At 43.2% G+C, this 17,807-nt stretch overlaps 2 protein-coding genes across 2 annotated transcripts in view; one reads left to right on the top strand and one right to left on the bottom strand.

Moving 5' to 3' along the window:
• LOC308398579 (frizzled-3-like) overlaps positions 1 to 3,565 on the top strand; it is a 34,910-nt gene extending 31,345 nt beyond the window's left edge. Inside the window, exons 10-11 of the mRNA XM_080885314.1 lie at positions 354 to 517; positions 611 to 3,565. Coding sequence (XP_080741440.1) covers positions 354 to 517; positions 611 to 833 — 387 coding nt within the window. The 3' untranslated portion in view covers positions 834 to 3,565. The remainder of the gene's footprint in view (positions 1 to 353; positions 518 to 610) is intronic.
• On the bottom strand, positions 1,418 to 17,010 carry kif28 (kinesin family member 28; the record flags this gene model as incomplete). The annotated part of the gene is made up of 27 exons (XM_080885313.1): positions 1,418 to 4,434; positions 4,887 to 5,020; positions 5,154 to 5,286; positions 5,374 to 5,468; positions 5,720 to 5,886; positions 6,119 to 6,253; positions 6,329 to 6,399; positions 6,499 to 6,639; positions 6,832 to 6,924; positions 7,014 to 7,121; positions 7,237 to 7,355; positions 7,450 to 7,585; positions 13,086 to 13,209; positions 13,518 to 13,578; positions 13,758 to 13,848; positions 13,982 to 14,103; positions 14,181 to 14,323; positions 14,477 to 14,544; positions 14,623 to 14,734; positions 14,811 to 14,965; positions 15,073 to 15,180; positions 15,527 to 15,646; positions 15,742 to 15,777; positions 15,868 to 16,020; positions 16,101 to 16,151; positions 16,294 to 16,485; positions 16,837 to 17,010. The coding sequence occupies 27 exons, from the start codon at positions 17,008 to 17,010 to the stop codon at positions 4,276 to 4,278; spliced, it is 3,201 nt and encodes a 1,066-aa protein (XP_080741439.1). The 3' UTR covers positions 1,418 to 4,275.
• Positions 17,011 to 17,807: the final 797 nt, after the last annotated feature.

The raw sequence follows: 17,807 nt of genomic DNA, 5'->3' as shown, positions 1-17,807 counted from the left end.
GCATCTAGAAGCTTTGATAAAGGTTTAATCAGACTGGTGTTTTCATGTACATATTTCTTCATTGATAATATTTAGCCGCATCATCAATGAAGCTTTTCAACCCCTGTGAACCTGGCTAGGTGTCTATCATAATAATAAAAGTAATAACCTGAGGCATAATCTTGTCATTAGATTTGAGTCAAGATCCAAAAGATATGAATGTCTTATGCTGGAGTAATGTACACAGAGCCTTGAGCAAGATGTAGCCTTTTGGATTTGAATATTTACACGTTGTGCAAAGGTGTCGGGTGTTAAATTAAATCTTTAATCTCAGCGGTTTCAGCGCTACATGTGTTTGATCTCTCCTCCTGTAGGGCACTTCCACACACGCCTCCTCCACCCACTTAGCTGTTCTAGACGACCTTGATGAACCAGTTAGAACTCACCACGGGCACCCCTCCTCCACCAGGAGTAAGGCCAGCAGCGTCCACAGCAAGGCCAGCTACCACAGCAGCCTGCGGCGCACTCGAGATGACAGGTAGACCAGGAAATCCACGATGCTCTCGCTTCCTCTCAGACGATGTGAATCAGTCGAAGCTCAGCTTTTCTTTCATTGCTTCTCCCCCATTAGGAGCGATACCGTGGTTTACCGAGGTACAGAGGACCGCAGTTTCCATGGCAGCAATCCACGTCTCGACCATCCGCTCTCCACTCACAGCAGCCTCCATCAGATAGACAGCCACTCGAGGCACAGCAGCCAGCGAGACGTGTCTGTGGCCCCACCTACCCTCATCACACATGGAACGACGGCGAGTGACGGCCGAGCGGCTGAGAACGAAGGCACCAACGCCTGAGACACTGGATCAGTGAAAGGATGGAGACGTGAAGCAGATACACAGCAGTCTGTTTGTTTTCTTTTTTGAGGATGGGGAATGTGTCTCTGAGTGCTGTGTTGGTAATCTGTGGTTGTTTGTGAGCAGTAACCATGACTCCTCTAAATTTTGATGGAGTTTGGCTGTAAGGTGGACCAGTTTGCTCACTGAATTATTTTGAGTTTACACCTGGTCTGCTTGATTCAACAGGCTGAGCCAACAGGAATAAATCCCCGTCCTCTTTTGGTGACACTCGAGACATTATTCAGGGAAAGCTAGCAATGGAAACAAACAGACACTGACAAAGGTGTCTCTCAGTCTGGTTGATAGTGGCATCATCCATATATTGGTGATCATCTTTCAGGACCTATATGAATATAATGTTAAATACCCGAACACTGCCGACTCCACTGCTCTGGATTGCAGCTCTTAATGAGTGATGTTTGTCTTTGCGTGGCTTCAGAAAATGGAAAAAAAAAAATGGGCCTAATGTGAAATTATGGACCTCTCTGTGGTTTGAGTTATTTTTATACTGTGAAGTTTGTCTTCTGCTGCTGGAAGCTTCATTGTGTGTGTGTGTGTGTGTGTGTGTGTGTGTGTGTGTGTGTGTGTGTGTGTGTGTGTGTGTGTGTGTGTGTGTGTGTGTGTGTGTGTGCGTGCGTGTGAGAAAGTGGGAAATGGAGACATGACTAGTGATGTGTTTTTAAATTTTAATTCTCCCCTGGAGCTTGAAGGAGGGAGCTGAAAGACGAAACGTTTTCCACCCATGAATGTAAAAGGGTTGTTTCAGAGAGTGATAAAATATGGCCATGGCTGTAATGGATGATCTGTGCTCTTATTTACATGCACAGATATTTATTTCAAGTCAGCCAAAAAAGTATTTTAGTACTGACATATACAATATAAAAGATGGACATAGCTACCATGTAATCACCCTCTAGTTTGTGAAGTCCCACCTTGAAGCTTCGATGAGCCATCTTGCTGTTGAAACTGGATGTGATGGAAGAAAGCCGGTTTGACTGTGAAACTACACTCATTGGCTAACATCCTGTCAATCACAAGTTATCATTATTATTATTATATCACAAGTTATTTTTATTCAGCGTTATCTCAAATAAGTGGCTGAAACAATAAACCCAGCAGGAAAGTGTTTCCAGAGGTCAGCTCAGAAAGCCCCAAGTTTTTTTTTTGGCCACCACAGCTATCGCCCCCTGGTGACCGTAAAACAGATTGCAGGTTTAAGGCATTCACAACTGGAAGCCACGTCCATCTTTTATACTGTCTTCTGAACTGTCTGCACTGAGACTTGAACCTGGCAAAGAAGCGATAAGGCAACTTTTTAAACAAGCGAGATAATAATTTACAAAACAAATGCATGCTCAGTGTTTTATAAGAATAAACGAAATAGCAGGTAAAAATCTAAAATATGCCTCCTGTGGCTTTACAATCCGATTAACATACAACCCCGTGTTTTTTACCCTCTGAAAAAGAAAGCTGATTGACGTTAGGTAAGAACAAAATCTGTGCATTCAAACCCCATGACTGCACAGATAGGACTGTAATTTTAAATGGAAACAGATAGCATGGGTTTCCTTTAGGAAGGAAGTGGATTTTTTTTTTTAAATGCAATAATCACCAATGTACTATATAAACACCAAAACTGCTCCTGTACATGCTCTGTGATCATCTGTAGTCCTGTTCCTCAGGCTCAAACTTGCCCAAAGAGGTGCAGACAACTGACAGTCCAACATTAGAAAAAGAAATGTTCAGTCATTGTGCTTCTTGTTCTCTGACATTTATTTTCTACTCTGAGCAAAAAGAAATGAATATTGTTTCATGTTCATGCAGCTCCGTTTGGTCCCTAATCCTAGAAACCTGATTAACCTACCTCACCTGGACCCTCAGCTTTCTCTGTAACTGTACATTCATGTTACTGGGTGCTGTTTTTGGAAAGGAAGATACTGATCCTAAACCTAACATGATCAGTTCTGATAAAAAATAACATGTGGTGCTTATTTGTGAAGAATCTAATCTCTCCTCGCAGTAGAATATCTGTAACTGTCTGTCTATCCCACAGTCTACCTCTTCAGTTGAAGCCAGGCTTATCCTCTGCCTTTTGCCGTTGCCTCGCTCCTCTCATCTCTGTCTTGTTTTAAATTTCTCATGAGCAGCTATGTGCTGTCAGCTTGTCTGCCTGCATATTTCTTGTACAGATTTTTTTTTTTTATAAATTCTGTACTGTGTGATGACTAATCTGCCTCACATCTGCCTCCTCCTGTAAATGTGCCCACGCTAATCTTTTTTTGGACCTACAGCAACTGTCTGTACTCTTACAAGTCGTGACTGCTTACAAACATCAACCGTTGTGCTTTTTACCTCCAAATTAGACGTTGCAGTGAGAGACGCTGTCGTAAATATGTCATAAACTCAACATAAGGAGAGACGATCTCGCTCAGCTGTTTGACGTCTTTTTCTTGTTCACTTACGTTAACATTAATCCCCCCACAGTGAGACACGAGGAAGATTTCTGTCATCCAGTGATACAGCTTCAAAGTGAACTACATTAGCTTGAAAACACAATGGATTTTTAATGATGCTTAAAAAAAATGTGTACCGGTAAGAATTTTGTGAATTTTGAAACTTGAGCTGTCTTTGCCTTTTAATTTATTTGCAGTTTGGAACTGTAACGATGTCTTATACATGCAGTCTAATAAACTTTTTTTAAACAGACTTCACTTGTAGTTACTCTTAATAGTAGACTTGCATATACATTGTTGTTAACCAAGCGTACTAAAAGAATAATCCACCGGAATAAACTTCATTTTACAGACAAAAAGTAAGAAGGAAGTATTACAGAAAATATGGTGAATACTTTTATGTATAAACTGTGTTGAACATGGTCCACTGTGCATGTAGTGTTCATTAATGGGAACTAATTCTAATCTGTTAGGCCTCATTTCTAACCCCATGCTCTCATTCTTAAACTCCATTAGAGTAGCTTTTCATGATTTCTATTTCAAAACAGCCCCTTTTGATTTCACTGAGCGTTTGTAGCCCCTCAGTCAATTTGACTGTTAAAACAAGTGAGTGGAGCTGCTGTGCCTCAGATATTAGATATTCGGGATATCTGCTCTCGGTGACATCCTTCAGAGCTAAGAGTAGAAAGGCTTTTGGCTCTCAGGTACCTCATTATCTCAATGGCTTTTCCAGCTTTAACACAAGCATGTACCATTTGAAAAGTGTATATGACAGAAAATGAGGAACATCATAACAGATCCCCGTCATGTTTATTTACCCAAACAAAGAATTTAGTTTGTAAGAACCTGGTTCTGCTCATTTCATACCCTCAACCGGAATATCTGCAGAGTTGCGAAATTAAAGTGTCAACATAAATGTATACTTTCCTAAAAAATAAAAACCCTGGTCAAGACCAGATTCCTGATCGTTCTCGTTTCCGGCGGACGATGGCGGCCACATCTTGTTTGAGCGTAGAGACGTTCTGTTCCAGCTGCTCCGAGAAGTCTCTCAGCAAATGACTCTGCTCATCCACAAACAGTCTGAGCCCCAGCAGGTCTGACTCCTCCTGGAAAGCACGCACATTAACATCCTGCATGATGTGCAAACAGGAGTGTTATATCCATGGGCAGGATTCAATCTGTTCAAGTGCAATTTATCAGACGTTTTGGTAAATTGCTATGACATCAGCTCCAGTTCTCGGAACCATATTCCTAATGTTTAAAGTCAATAATTCTTTTGGCCAGACCTTAAACAGTTTTCACAACAATAACACTTGCAGATCCTTCACAGTGCTTCAGTTATCATGCATCTATTGGAGGCATAAGCCAAATAACTACAGCACAGATGTAATTTTCTAAACGCAGCAGCTCAAAATTGTTCACTCTTGGAGCTAATAATGTGATGAAACAGGTCAATATTTCATTCTGTGCTGATTCACTATATTAAGGATTTTAAGCATGTCCACATTGTAGTAACACTAACTCATGCTAAGACAGAAGATAACACGTGAATACGTACGCTGGGCCTGTGTCTGCGCAGGCGCTGCAGCTGACCTCTTACTGAAGTCATGCTGTGATAGAAAACCTTCAGAGCGCGGGCAAACTCTGCATCACAGCTGGGACGCACCGAGCGACTACGCGCACCCTCGCCACCTAAAACCAGAAGAGAGAAATGTGTGTGTGTGTGTTTCTGAAAGAGCAAGTCAAAAGCTTCCAAAGTCATATGTGTGGTAGTTTTTTCAGTTCTTTGGAATAGAAACCACAAACTCGTGTATGTTTTTGTTACCATTCCTGGCTGTGTTGAGTTGTTCCCTCAGATTGTGATTCTCTTTCCTCAGTGATTCATTAACACTCTTTAGTTCATCTAAGTCCTGCTGAAGAGCTCTTACTGAACAACTGAGGTCTGAGGGGTCTACAGGCTGTGATAAAACACACACACACTGAATAAATAAGACAATAAATAACTCATGTCAACGTAAACAATTACTCCTAAACGTCTAACTCACTGTGTTTTCTGTTGGACTCGACTCATCAATGATGAAGATGCCATCTGCAGTCATCCGCACACCTTCCAGTGAAGACTTCAACTGAGTGCAGCCCTCTAGGATAGAAAACAAGCACTGAGCAGCAATCTTTAAAGAAACTTTCTATTTCAGCTGTGGCTTTTCTTAAACCTGCATGAGAAATTTAATAATGTGATGTATAATGTACACACGATGAAATTAAAATCCAGTTTAAATGTTTAAATCCCACGCGGTTCATTAAAAAAAAATTAAGCATGTCTTGTTGTTATAATAGCTATCACCGAGTTCACTTACTTCAGGCATAAATAAAAAAAATGTCCATCCTCACCTTGAAGGCCCCAGAGCTCCAGCACCACAGCGCTGCTCTGCAGGAAGTCTAGCAGACGCTGGGAGGTGTGGAGGGAGGCAAAGTGGACTCTGTGATCCAGCAGAGGATTCACGTTGTGCCAAACAGCTGGAGTGTACAGAGGCTGGCTGCAGTCAAATAACCTGAAACTAACAGAGTAAGGAGATTAAGTAATGTCGGAGAGAAGAAAGCATTTCACAACTCTCTTCTTTTAGAAGACGACACGACTGGAGACTTCACGCTTGAGTCCACGGTACCTTTTCAAAAGCTAAAATTATTAACAGCTTCCTCTATGTGCCAGTAAATATATACCAGGTTTCCATCTCCAAGTTCAATAGGATTTAATGCAGTGTACTCTACACCGAGCCACATGTGCCTTACCCAATTTGAACACCTCGATTGCGGGCCTCTCTGATCCAGCGTAAGCCACAACACTGATCCAGGACCAGCTGGAAGTCTAGTCGTCTACCCAGTATCTCTGATGGGTCAATCAGGATGTCATCCTCACCCAGAGGGCTGGGAAGTGCGAACGTCTAGTTACTGATATACCTGTGCACTGAAGGTTTGTGTGTCTGTGCATGTGTGACATACAGTCCAGTTGAAGAGCAGGGGACCAGCTGTGTTTGTAGAATGCCTTCCTCTGTGCCCTCTGACCCCAACACCTGCAGACCGGGATCATCACCCACTGACTTTATTTAACTGTCATCTGAAAATACTTTTAGATGAAGATGCCAGTGTGTATGGAGTATATCAGTTTGTACCTCTAGCTGCTCTTCCAGAGGGATGCGGAAGGCCAACGATTGGAGCCAAAGGTGGGCAGTGCCCAGGAGAAGAGGCTCAATTGGATCCCAGAATGGGTCTTTATCTCTGGGTAATGTTACTGTTGACAGCCCGGCTACTTCCTAAAAACATAAAAGTCTTAATAATAGAGTTACTGGTCTGGAAAGGTTTATGCTTTAGGAAGTGCTGACCATCCTAACAATATGTGATGTCAATATAGCGAATATGCACATGTTTTATTTAGCTTAAACATCTGCAGAGATGTAAAGGTAACAAGCCAACAAACATCAACATTGTTCTTTCAGCTAACATACATTGTCTCCGCTCTGCTCTGCCAAATGCTGCTGGTAAACCTCTTCCATCAGAAACTTGCGGTTAATAAACTTGGCTTTGGACCACATCCAGACCTGCAGAGTGCATGCAAAGATTGTAATCTTTCAAAGTGACGCTGCAGTTTACACAAGTGACAAAACACCCCATACAGGGACAGACCAACCTGCTTGGTTCCCTTGGAGGTGACTCTGACAACGATGTCTTTCTCTAGATCGTGGCCTTTTGAATCTGACAGTGCCAGATTTTTAATCTCCAGCTTGAACTCCACATCCTGCAAACACAATGCAACACATGGCCAGAATCTGATGACGCACAGGAAACCAAAGATATTTGCTTTCTAGGAACACGTTAAATACAGAATTTTTCACCCTGAGGCCGTGCGTTACCTTGCTCAATTCCTGGCTCATCTGGTTGGCCTCAGCCACCATGGGCATCAATTTGATGTAATCAAAGAAGACAGCTAGCAGACTGGGGTCTGTCTGACTCGATCCAGCACTGGACTCACCTAAACACATGCAGATGAATAATATAATGAGTTCAGTGAGTTTCCTTCAAAAAATAAGAGCCCTTCATGTGGAGTTATTCACGCTCCCGCTCACCCAGGTGGATGCCCTCAGCTGCAGCCAGTTCAGACTGGAAGTAATCGTAATCATAGCGACTCCAGTCATCCCCGCATCTCTCTGATGGATAACCAATGAACAGGTAGGTGCAGTTGGAACCCAGAATGAGGCGATCCTGATAAAAATAGAAAATAAAAAAAATTATATATATATATATATATATATATATATATGGGTGCAACGATACACAAAATTCACGGTTCGGTTCGATATTTTTTCGATACAAAAAAAATTTTCATGCCTTTTTAATTTGTCATTTATTAAAATTATAAATATATATTTTAACTCAAAAGTACAGTTTTTAAATTTAATGTTGCTGAAACAAAAGTAATTAAAAAAATAAATATCTCTCAGGGCTCTCAAAATTTCAAAATCCCTGGTAGCCCATTGGGCAGGGACTCTTCAGTTTTTGGTAGCCCAAAATTAATGTAAGTAGCCCGAATTAAAAAAGAGAGCAATTTTTTGATTGATGTTTTGTTTCCTTTACAATATTATACATTAAAGTATAATATTGTAAAGGAAACAAAACATTAATCAAAAAATTGTTGAAAAACAAATTACAACATTGTATAAAAATTACAATCATCAACTCAAATACTTGGTTCTAATTGAACATAAATTTCTATGAACTTGTAAGAACGGTGTAGGACATGAATCAGTCTGTGTCAGATCCTGAATTTGAAATTTCCGCTGAAGTCACGGATAAGAGGCAAGTGGAACCAAGATCTAGGCCATTTGCTTTTTGAAGTTTGCAAAGACTGCTAAATTTTGCCAGTGGTAGTTCACTCTTTGCAACATAGTAGCTGTTCTAAACAGATTTTTCAGGTTTATTTTTAGTATGTTATTTGCAATTGGTGTTTGTTCTGGGAAAGATATTGCAGACTGAGCAATAATGCATTTCTCATGGGTTCTAATGGGGGCCTTTCTTAAAATGACTGGTCCCAGTAACAAAGGCGCTTGTCGACTCAGAAATCGAGAGAAAACCAACAACACACCCGGCAGAACATTATGTTATTTACACGGGTGCACATAAGTGGTCCGCATGTGCGCATTCGCTGTCAAAATAAAAGACGCGCACCAGATAAGAAGTTGCAACGCGCGTTTGCGTCCATATAAAAAGCACTGTTTTTGTCCGCTAGAGTGGAATTTTCACGGCACATTCCGCACCACATCTCTGTGCGTTCATCATTTGTTTGAAGCCAGCTCACCTCCTGCAACCACTTTTCCGAGAATACGCGCTTCTTTTGTGGTTCGGACTCCTTCTGACATTTGTTTGGAGGTGGAGGAACACCAAAGTAATTGCTTAAAGGAGCTTCTTCGACATCTTTAAGAGTTCTAAACAAATGTCTGTCCTCCTCCAGAAAATCTTATGTATGCAAACACGCGTTGCAACTTCATATCTTGTGCGCGGTTTTTTTTTGTTTGTTTTTTGACTGCCAATGCGCACCTGCGGACCACTTATGTGCAGCCCCGGTTATATAGCTCGTCATATTGCAGCCACAGAAATTCTTTTGTCCATGAAACCATAAAGCTGCACTTTCTTTTTGCCTTATAGTCTGATTTGTCATAACTTTTCCGTTTTGTGGTAAGCTTTTCTTTGGCTGTCACTTCTTCACCCTGACCTGTCTTATTTGGCTCAGCAGAACTAAAATATATATCCTGCTGCTTTTACACACACACACACACACACACACACACACACACACACACACACACACACACACACACACACACACACACACACACACACACACACACACACATATAACGGTCAGCGATTCTCTGCGCGATCAACCTCTCATATGTTTAAGCTTGCTGCGGGAGATTTCACTTGTCATGTTTGCATAGTAAGCTAACGATTGATAAGACGATGTCAGAGGAATTGGTGCACAAATTATCATCACTCACCAATCAGTGCTGTGCTCTCTATACACAGTTCACGTGATTGCAAAGTGAAAGCAAAAAACAAGCGCAAATTCAAACGCGACTTCAATATGTCACATATTGACAGTGGCTCACCGATGCCAATGACATAATTACCCAGCTACATTTCCGAAAGAATGCAAAAGCATTGACATATATTTTTCCTTCCTACAATAGCCCGACGGGCAGGGCAGAGATAGATTTTGGTAGCCCGACTGGAAAAATCGCTAGCCCCGGGACGTCGGGCTAGTGATTTTGCAAGCCCTGTATCTGATTGAGGAATCACTCATCTTTGGAAAAGAGAGTTTATTACAGAGAAATGGCTCTTTCCAAAATAAAAGCAATACTATACGCTTCTTCTGGGCTATATTCTCAGCAGCATATTGTAGCGGGTCAGGGCTGTTCGGGGTTCTGTTTGTACAGTTATGTTTTGTTTATGTTGCCATAGTGACGGGTGACGCCCTCTCGCTGCGACGGTGTGTCCTTCCGGGGTCAGAGGGCGCCCTGTGTGTTGTTGTTGTTGCTGCTGTGCGGTTGCCGCGCTGAGCAGTTAGCTAGCGGCAGTGTTCTTCTGCAGATGTCAATAAACGGCTGTGCTCCCTGGCTAGCTCACGGGAAGCAAGACCAAACCACACCTCCGTCTCCTCCTTGTCTGAGCTCACCACATTGGTGTCAGAAGTGGGATGATGGTGGCACCCCATGTTCTGACCCGAGTGACTTTTCCAGAAGGCACCTGGACATTTGCAGGACTTTGTGTGGGGTAATGGGGTCGTCGGGGACGACTGACCCCCGATTGTTCAGTCTGACGTCACTAGCCGTGTCTGGGTCTAAACTCAGCTGCAGGTCCATATATCAAACGATCACTATGGCATTACTGAGAGTTGAAAAACTGTCTAAAGTCTTTCATCTTTAATAAAATGATCAGCGTTCTGCTCTACCAGGTGTAACAATTGAGTTTAACATCCAGGCATCCGTGAAAACGGAATTTATGACATTTAACGGAGTTAGAAGTTAGCAGGGAGTTAGCTCGCTAGCTTCTATCTAAATACAATATAGCATGTCCTGACTGCGGGGTTTTGGAAACAAATTAAAACGTACAGCTCTGCTATCACTTCCAGCATAAATGAAGACAGAAAACTAAACAGCAGTGACGTTTGTAGGGTTACTGAAGTTTGGCTAGCTGGTATATAATGATGTGCTACGTGACCGCTTGCGACACAGCTATGTTAGCATAATATAAACAAGCTAACTTTTTTTCCACTCGATAAAAGTTAACGTGAGTGTTCTCGGTGGTCAGGAACAAATGTAATCGCATGGCAGGATGCTGTAAAAGGACTAAACTTCAGCCAGGAGAACAACTGAGATAATCCATCCACAATACGAGGTTAGTCATTCATATACTGCTGCATGGGCTGGGCTGTAGTTACATCCTAAGGTTTTAAAAACTGAGCTTAAATAAATGATTAGTGGTAATAAAAGCCGAGGGAGGTCAACAGGGATCACTGACTGTTTTAGGAGCTTTTTGAGATCAAATAGAAGAAAATACATAACATTAAACATGTTAACAACACAAAAGTCATATTAAACGCAGACTACTTTAGACCCGGAAGTAGGATTCGTCGCGTCATCACTGAACAACCGGGTAGCTGTTCAGGGTTCTGTTTGTACAATTATGTTTTGTTTATGTTGCCATAGTGACGGGTGACGCCCTCTCGCTGCGACGGTGTGTCCTTCCGGGGTCAGAGGGCGCCCTGTGTGTTGTTGTTGTTGTTGCTGCTATGCGGTTGCCGCGCTGAGCAGTTAGCTAGCGGCAGTGTTCTTCTGCAGATGTCAATAAACGGCTGTGCTCCTTGGCTAGCTCACGGAAAGCAAGACCAAACGACACCTCCGTCTCCTCCTTGTCTGAGCTCGCCACATTGGTGTCAGAAGTGGGATGATGGTGGCACCCCATGTTTTCACCCGAGTGACTTTTCCCCCGCCGGTCGTGACCGGCCGGTGCGCCAAAAGAAGGCACCTGGACATTTGCAGGACTTTGTGTGGGGTAATGGGGTCGTCGGGGACGACTGACCCCTTAGGTGGGGGTTATGTAGCGGGTCAGGGCTGTTCAGGGTTCTGTTTGTACAGTTATGTTTTGTTTATGTTGCCATAGTGACGGGTGACGCCCTCTCGCTGCGACGGTGCGTCCTTCCGGGGTCAGAGGGCGCCCTGTGTGTTGTTGTTGTTGTTGCTGCTATGCGGTTGCCGCGCTGAGCAGTTAGCTAGCGGCAGTGTTCTTCTGCAGATGTCAATAAACGGCTGTGCTCCTTGGCTAGCTCACGGAAAGCAAGACCAAACGACACCTCCGTCTCCTCCTTGTCTGAGCTCGCCACATTGGTGTCAGAAGTGGGATGATGGTGGCACCCCATGTTTTCACCCGAGTGACTTTTCCCCCGCCGGTCGTGACCGGCCGGTGCGCCAAAAGAAGGCACCTGGACATTTGCAGGACTTTGTGTGGGGTAATGGGGTCGTCGGGGACGACTGACCCCTTAGGTGGGGGTTATGTAGCCAGTCAGGGCTGTTCGGGGTTCTGTTTGTACAGTTATGTTGCCATAGTGACGGGTGACGCCCTCTCGCTGCGACGGTGTGTCCTTCCGGGGTCAGAGGGCGCCCTGTGTGTTGTTGCTGTGCGGTTGCCGCGCTGAGCAGTTAGCTAGCGGCAGTGTTCTTCTGCAGATGTCAATAAACGGCTGTGCTCTCTGGCTAGCTCACGGGAAGCAAGACCAAACGACACCTCCGTCTCTTCCTTGTCTGAGCTCGCCACAATATTAAACATATCAGGTCCCCATAAGGAGAATCATGTGCTAACGGCTGTCTAAATGACTCGGGTAAAGTTTGTAGCATGCATGCTTGTTGTTTTTGTCTGCTTCCACTTGTCTTTGCACTAGGATGATGTCGGCGTAAATGTGCAGTCATATTCGTTGTGTTCCCACTAGAGCTGTCAGCGTTAATCTCGTTGAAATGACGTTAACGCCACAACACGGCAAATCTCCGTTAACGAGCTACCCCTGATCGCCCCCTGCGTGGGGCTGGACGGCTAACACGTTAATGAGCTAACTGCACTAACACACTAGTTCCCACCCATGTAATTGAGCATTGCGTGGCACATCCAACATACTGTTTTACTTTAGTCCATGATGCGCTTACCTTCAGGGTCATACGTCACATGAAAACCAAAATAATTCCAAACGCCAGATCTGAATAAGGGTGGGGGAGGTTCAATTTGCCATGTTGCAAGGAGAGCTTAACTTCTGTCTGCTAGCTTGCCCTGCGCTCTTCCTTCTGACTATGCTGTCTACGTTGAACGCTCAGTGGATCTGCGCTCGACAGTGCAGCCTAGGCGGAGTAGTCGAACGCAGATTCACTGAGCGCTCAACACAGACAGCATCGTCAGAAGGAAAGTTGATAAAATAAATTACAAATGTTGTATTGTTCGATACATATGCGTACCGAACCGAAAGCACTGTATCGAACGGTTCAATATCGATACGAGTATCGTTGCTCCCCTAATATATATATATATATGTATATATATATATATATATATATATATATATATATATATATATATATATATATATATATACATATATATACATATATATATATACATACATATACCACATCATATAATTGAGGTTTGAGTCAAGACCCACCAGGTGCTGCAGCTCTGTTGCCTGGGAAACAGGATTGCCATTTACAATAACCTTTGTTCCTGTCATCGGGGTCAGCGTTACCCTGCGCTGTTCATTCCTGAACACAGCATGACGTTCCTGGATCCTAACGCACATAAAAACAAAAAAGGGGACTGATCCGACTTCTTCCCAGCTCCGTATATTTTTAGTATTGGACTCTGCTGCAGTCTGTTTGCATTATTCACACATCAAGATAATCCTTACTTATGTTATTAATGGATCTCCTCTCATTTTATGGATACCCAGCCTTTAACAGCTTTTGATTGGCTGCCCCTCACAAACAATTTTATGTAAGACAGAAAACTGATGTAAAGAATATTTAGACCCCATCAGTGTATATGCATACAGACGAAAAGACAATTTTCTTATTCTTTGCAATGATGGCAAACTCACCCTAGACCCTTGATACAAATGGACCGTGGGGAGGAGTCACACAGTCCGATGTCCCATTCCCCTAAAGATAAAAAGATTAACATTTCACCAAACATGTTAAAATCTGCGGGACATGTTTGTTACATTAAGCTGTTTAAGCCATTTAACTATCTGGTATTGTCCACCTTTAGTAGCTTCTTCTATCAGGGAGAGAACCATACATCTCGTGGCACAGATACAGAGAGATTCAGATGGACTAACCCTCCTGGATGAAAAGCTTCACCACCCCTGACAGCTGAGCATCCTCGTTGATGTTCAGGATGTAGGGATGCATCTGCATCATCCTCCTCTCCTGCCAGTGAGGACGAGGGAAACAAGAAACATCCATTTAAAGACACTACATACAAAACCTCCATCAAATGCATTTGCAGCCTTTGCTTGTGTGTTTTGCATGTCTGCATCTACGTATGTATCTATGCATGCACCTGTGTGATGTTAGCATACTGTTGCTCCCAGTCTTTCAGGGCCTCCTGCACATGCTGCTCCCATAGAGTCTGAATGGCTCTGATCTGAAGCTCATTGTGGGTCAGCAGCTGACGGAGCTCCTCTGAACACACAAAGATACGAGACGACCTGTCAACAGCTCTGAATCCCATTCTGCTGCATTCAAACGCTGATTCTTACTGGTCTCGTCATTCGCCCTGCGTCCCTCCTGGCCCAGACGGCTCAGACGCTGCAACAGTCTGGCGTTCTCTGCCTTTAGTTCTTTAACGAGACGCTCGGTGGGGCTCTCGTTCACCACTGCACGGTTCTGGATACGCTTTGCCCTGAAGAAGTGGAAAAGGTGGAGGGACAAGAAGTTAGGTGTAGAACGACATAAAGGAGAGGCCAAAAAGAACTAAAGTATAAAACGTATATTAAATATGTTACTTATAGAGCAGAAGGGAAATATCCAGAAGACTTTACAGTGCTTATTGTACCTCTCAGCATAGCGCAGCGTGGAGAGAGACTCCTCATAGCAGATATCAGCAGGGCTCAATGTGGCAATCTCAAAAACAAATATATTCAATTTACTTTAAAAGCATCTTCCAATGACTCAACCTCGTATCAAATGAGTGTCCGATACCATAACAGTGCGACTGTTGCCTCCCAGTGCAGACTGCAGCAACTTTGTGAGGGCCGAGTCTCTGTAAGGAATATGGACAACCTTCTTCCCCACCGCAACATCAGCCAGGGAGCTGGAGGAGAGATGAGGGAAGAGTGTCAAAAATACTAAAGTAAATGCAAAGTAAATCAATTCAAACAGCAGGTCACCTGATGACATTGCCCAGGGTGGTGAGGCTCAGGTTGATGGCCGTGCCCTCTTTGAGCCTATCAGCTTCTGACCCCGATGAACGCTGACGCTCACTGCCAGCCAGGTCCACCAGGTTTATGTTGGACTGCTTCGTGATGCTCTCTTTAGAGAAGATCTGACAGGAATAATATAACTTACATAAATGTAGATTTATACAACATATGTTTGTTCTTGTATTAATTATGTTAACAAATTGGAAAAGTGTGCACAGAACCTCTTTACCTGTTTGAGCTGGAGGATAATGAGCATGTGCGATCGACTGCTGTTGGCGTTCATGTGGGTGGCGGCAGTGGTTCGAGTCCTCGTCCCCTGCTCCATCAACTGCTCCACCTGCAAACACATTTTTCTGAACAAAAATATATTTTTTGGTTTTTAGATTAAACAGCAGCATGTCCCTTTGTATGCTTCGACATCGCCCAGTGTGGTGGGGCTCAGACTGATGGCCGTATCGTCTTTAACTCTGTTAGTTTCTGACTCTGATGAATGCTGATGCTCACTGCCAGACGAGTCCAACAGATTCATGCTGGACTGCTTCGTGAGGCTCTCTTTGAAGAAGATCACAAAGCATTTAATTCCCTAAAAATTCTAATATTAACTGCACATGACTGCAACCTTAGCCTTTGGCTACTGCAGTTGATTGGTTTGGTTTGTATCCTTTTTCCATTCATCTCTCTACCTGAGCTGCAGTCTCGCAGGGGACTGTGCGGAGACCCTCCACATAGAAACCTCGTTGCTGCTCCTCTCTGACTCTGAGCCCGCCCGGAGTCCGAGACGCCCGAGACAGCAAGTCAACCACCTGGACAGAGAGGGGAGGAAAAGGAAGAGTCAGGAAACATAATAGCATCGTAGCATGTATCATATCCAGAGAAACGAATTTGCTCCAAACACCACCTGCTCATTATAGATTTCCAACATACTGAAAAAGACCTGCAGGGACATGAAGAAGAAACACATTTTAGATCATTTACACACTGAATCATTCACAGCATTCTGCATCGTCTTGTGCTTTTCCTTCACCTGACATTGTCTGTTCTCCTGGTTTTCTTTGATGGCTTGAAACAACCGGTCGCAGAGTTTAGGAATCAGGCCTTTGTTAGGCCCATAACCCATCATCGAGTAACTCTTCCCTGAGCCGGTCTGACCGTAGGCTAACAATGTGGCATTATAACCCTGCGCATGTAATTTTAGAACATTTGTTATTAAGAGTTGAGACGTGAGATAGAGAGTATCGGATAAAGACTGAGTGCTACCTGCAGCGCATTTTCCAATATTCCTTCTCCCAAATCTTGGAACACGCTGTCCTGGGAATGGATGATATCTCATGAGATGTAAATTAATTCTTATTAATCTTATAACTCACTTCATATCCATTCAGATTTATTCTGCCCAAACCATCTAGATTCTATCTTGCACAACACACTCCCAGCTCATTTATGACCTGACCTGGTCAGCGTATCTCCCTCCTGGCTCTTCAGGCACATAGATACCCCTGTGGTCTCTTGTGAAACCGCTGTGGGACCAATAGGCATAATCGAAACAGAAAGACCGTCGGTTCTGGGAATCCCGTGGATCCTGGATGGTGATGGAGCTCGAAACCATGGATATGATACAGCGACTGCCCGCATCCCTCTCTCTCTGAGTGAAGGAAGAAAACGAAAGAAGATGAAATGATGGAGAGAGACTAAAAAGAGCTGGGAGAGCAAATGGTTTATAAAAGCATTTATTTTAGATTTCAAGGAAAATGTGAGGGTAAGTGCAAGGGAAGGTAGGAGACACAATAACACACAATTTGAATTTTGAATTTTATATTTACTGTTGTAAATGTTAAAAGAAGCAACAGGATTTATCAGGGTAAATAAAGTATGCAGTATATCAGTGTGGGTCACACCTTAAGAATACAAAATATGAGTATTTAAAAAGCAGACAGCAAAGGCTTACAAAAGAAAAATAAATAGTGGTTATTATAGAAAACATCAGCACACTGACCTTGTTGAACGGTCGGACTCTGACAGCCACTTTGACACAGTCCTTACTGTGCATGTCTGAGACTTTAGCCCTCATGGTGCAGCAGGCGAGTATCGGCACAGGACACGGGCAGACCGACTGATCAGCTCCCTCACTCAGAACAACACAATGCTGTGTCGAGTTACACGGTAACATGAGCGCAGTCGGGGCTGTGTGACAGGAACGCTGGTGTACACTTTAACCTGTTTAACTGAAAACATGGATCGGTTTGCTAAAAGATGGAAGCAATTTTAAGAATGGAAATGAAAACAGAATGGCATTTAAACAGATCCTTGTCTAATGTTATTGATTACTAAAGCACTTCATACAGCTCTAAAAACATAACAGATGTGTAGAAAGTACTGCTACACATTTTATGATCTCCGACTATTCACTAAAGTAATGATCATGAGAGTTGTTATGGGTAGAAATATGCTTTTCTTTCTTTCTTTTTTTTACCCTCTCCTAGCCTCTCTCAGCAAGATGGACCAGAAGAGAAAAGGCTGGTTTCACTTTCACCTCATCTACACTATAAATTATAAAAGAGACACAAAAGCCCTGGGGGAGTACACACAACACACTTACACATGCTTTTATACCAACATCTAAGCCTTCTGTGAGATCAAATTTCACAGCAACAGCTCGTGGCAAGTGCCAGTGTAAAGATGCCAAAATCATCCCTTTTTTGTTGTGGTGTTGTGGTGGTGAGGGTGTAAAGCTCGACTGACTTCCAACCTCTGAGGATGTCGCCTGTGTTATTTTTGTTTGTATTTTTTGCTTTCAGCTCCTGTCAGTAGCTGTCAGCAGTGTAAACTGACATAAACAGGATTTCTGTTTTCTGTGGTTATTTCATTCATGCATTCAAAGACACTTTCCGCAAATTGTCTTTCAAAATAAATTAAATCCAAAATGAGCTGAAGCTATCAGGAGAATGTGAAAAAACCCTTCTGTTG

Source organism: Rhamphochromis sp. 'chilingali', assembly GCF_963969265.1.
Source record: "Rhamphochromis sp. 'chilingali' genome assembly, chromosome: 6".
Taxonomy (NCBI): domain Eukaryota; kingdom Metazoa; phylum Chordata; class Actinopteri; order Cichliformes; family Cichlidae; genus Rhamphochromis; species Rhamphochromis sp. 'chilingali'.
The sequence above is the reverse complement of the archived record's forward strand: the minus strand, read 5'-3'. Positions and strand labels throughout refer to the sequence as shown.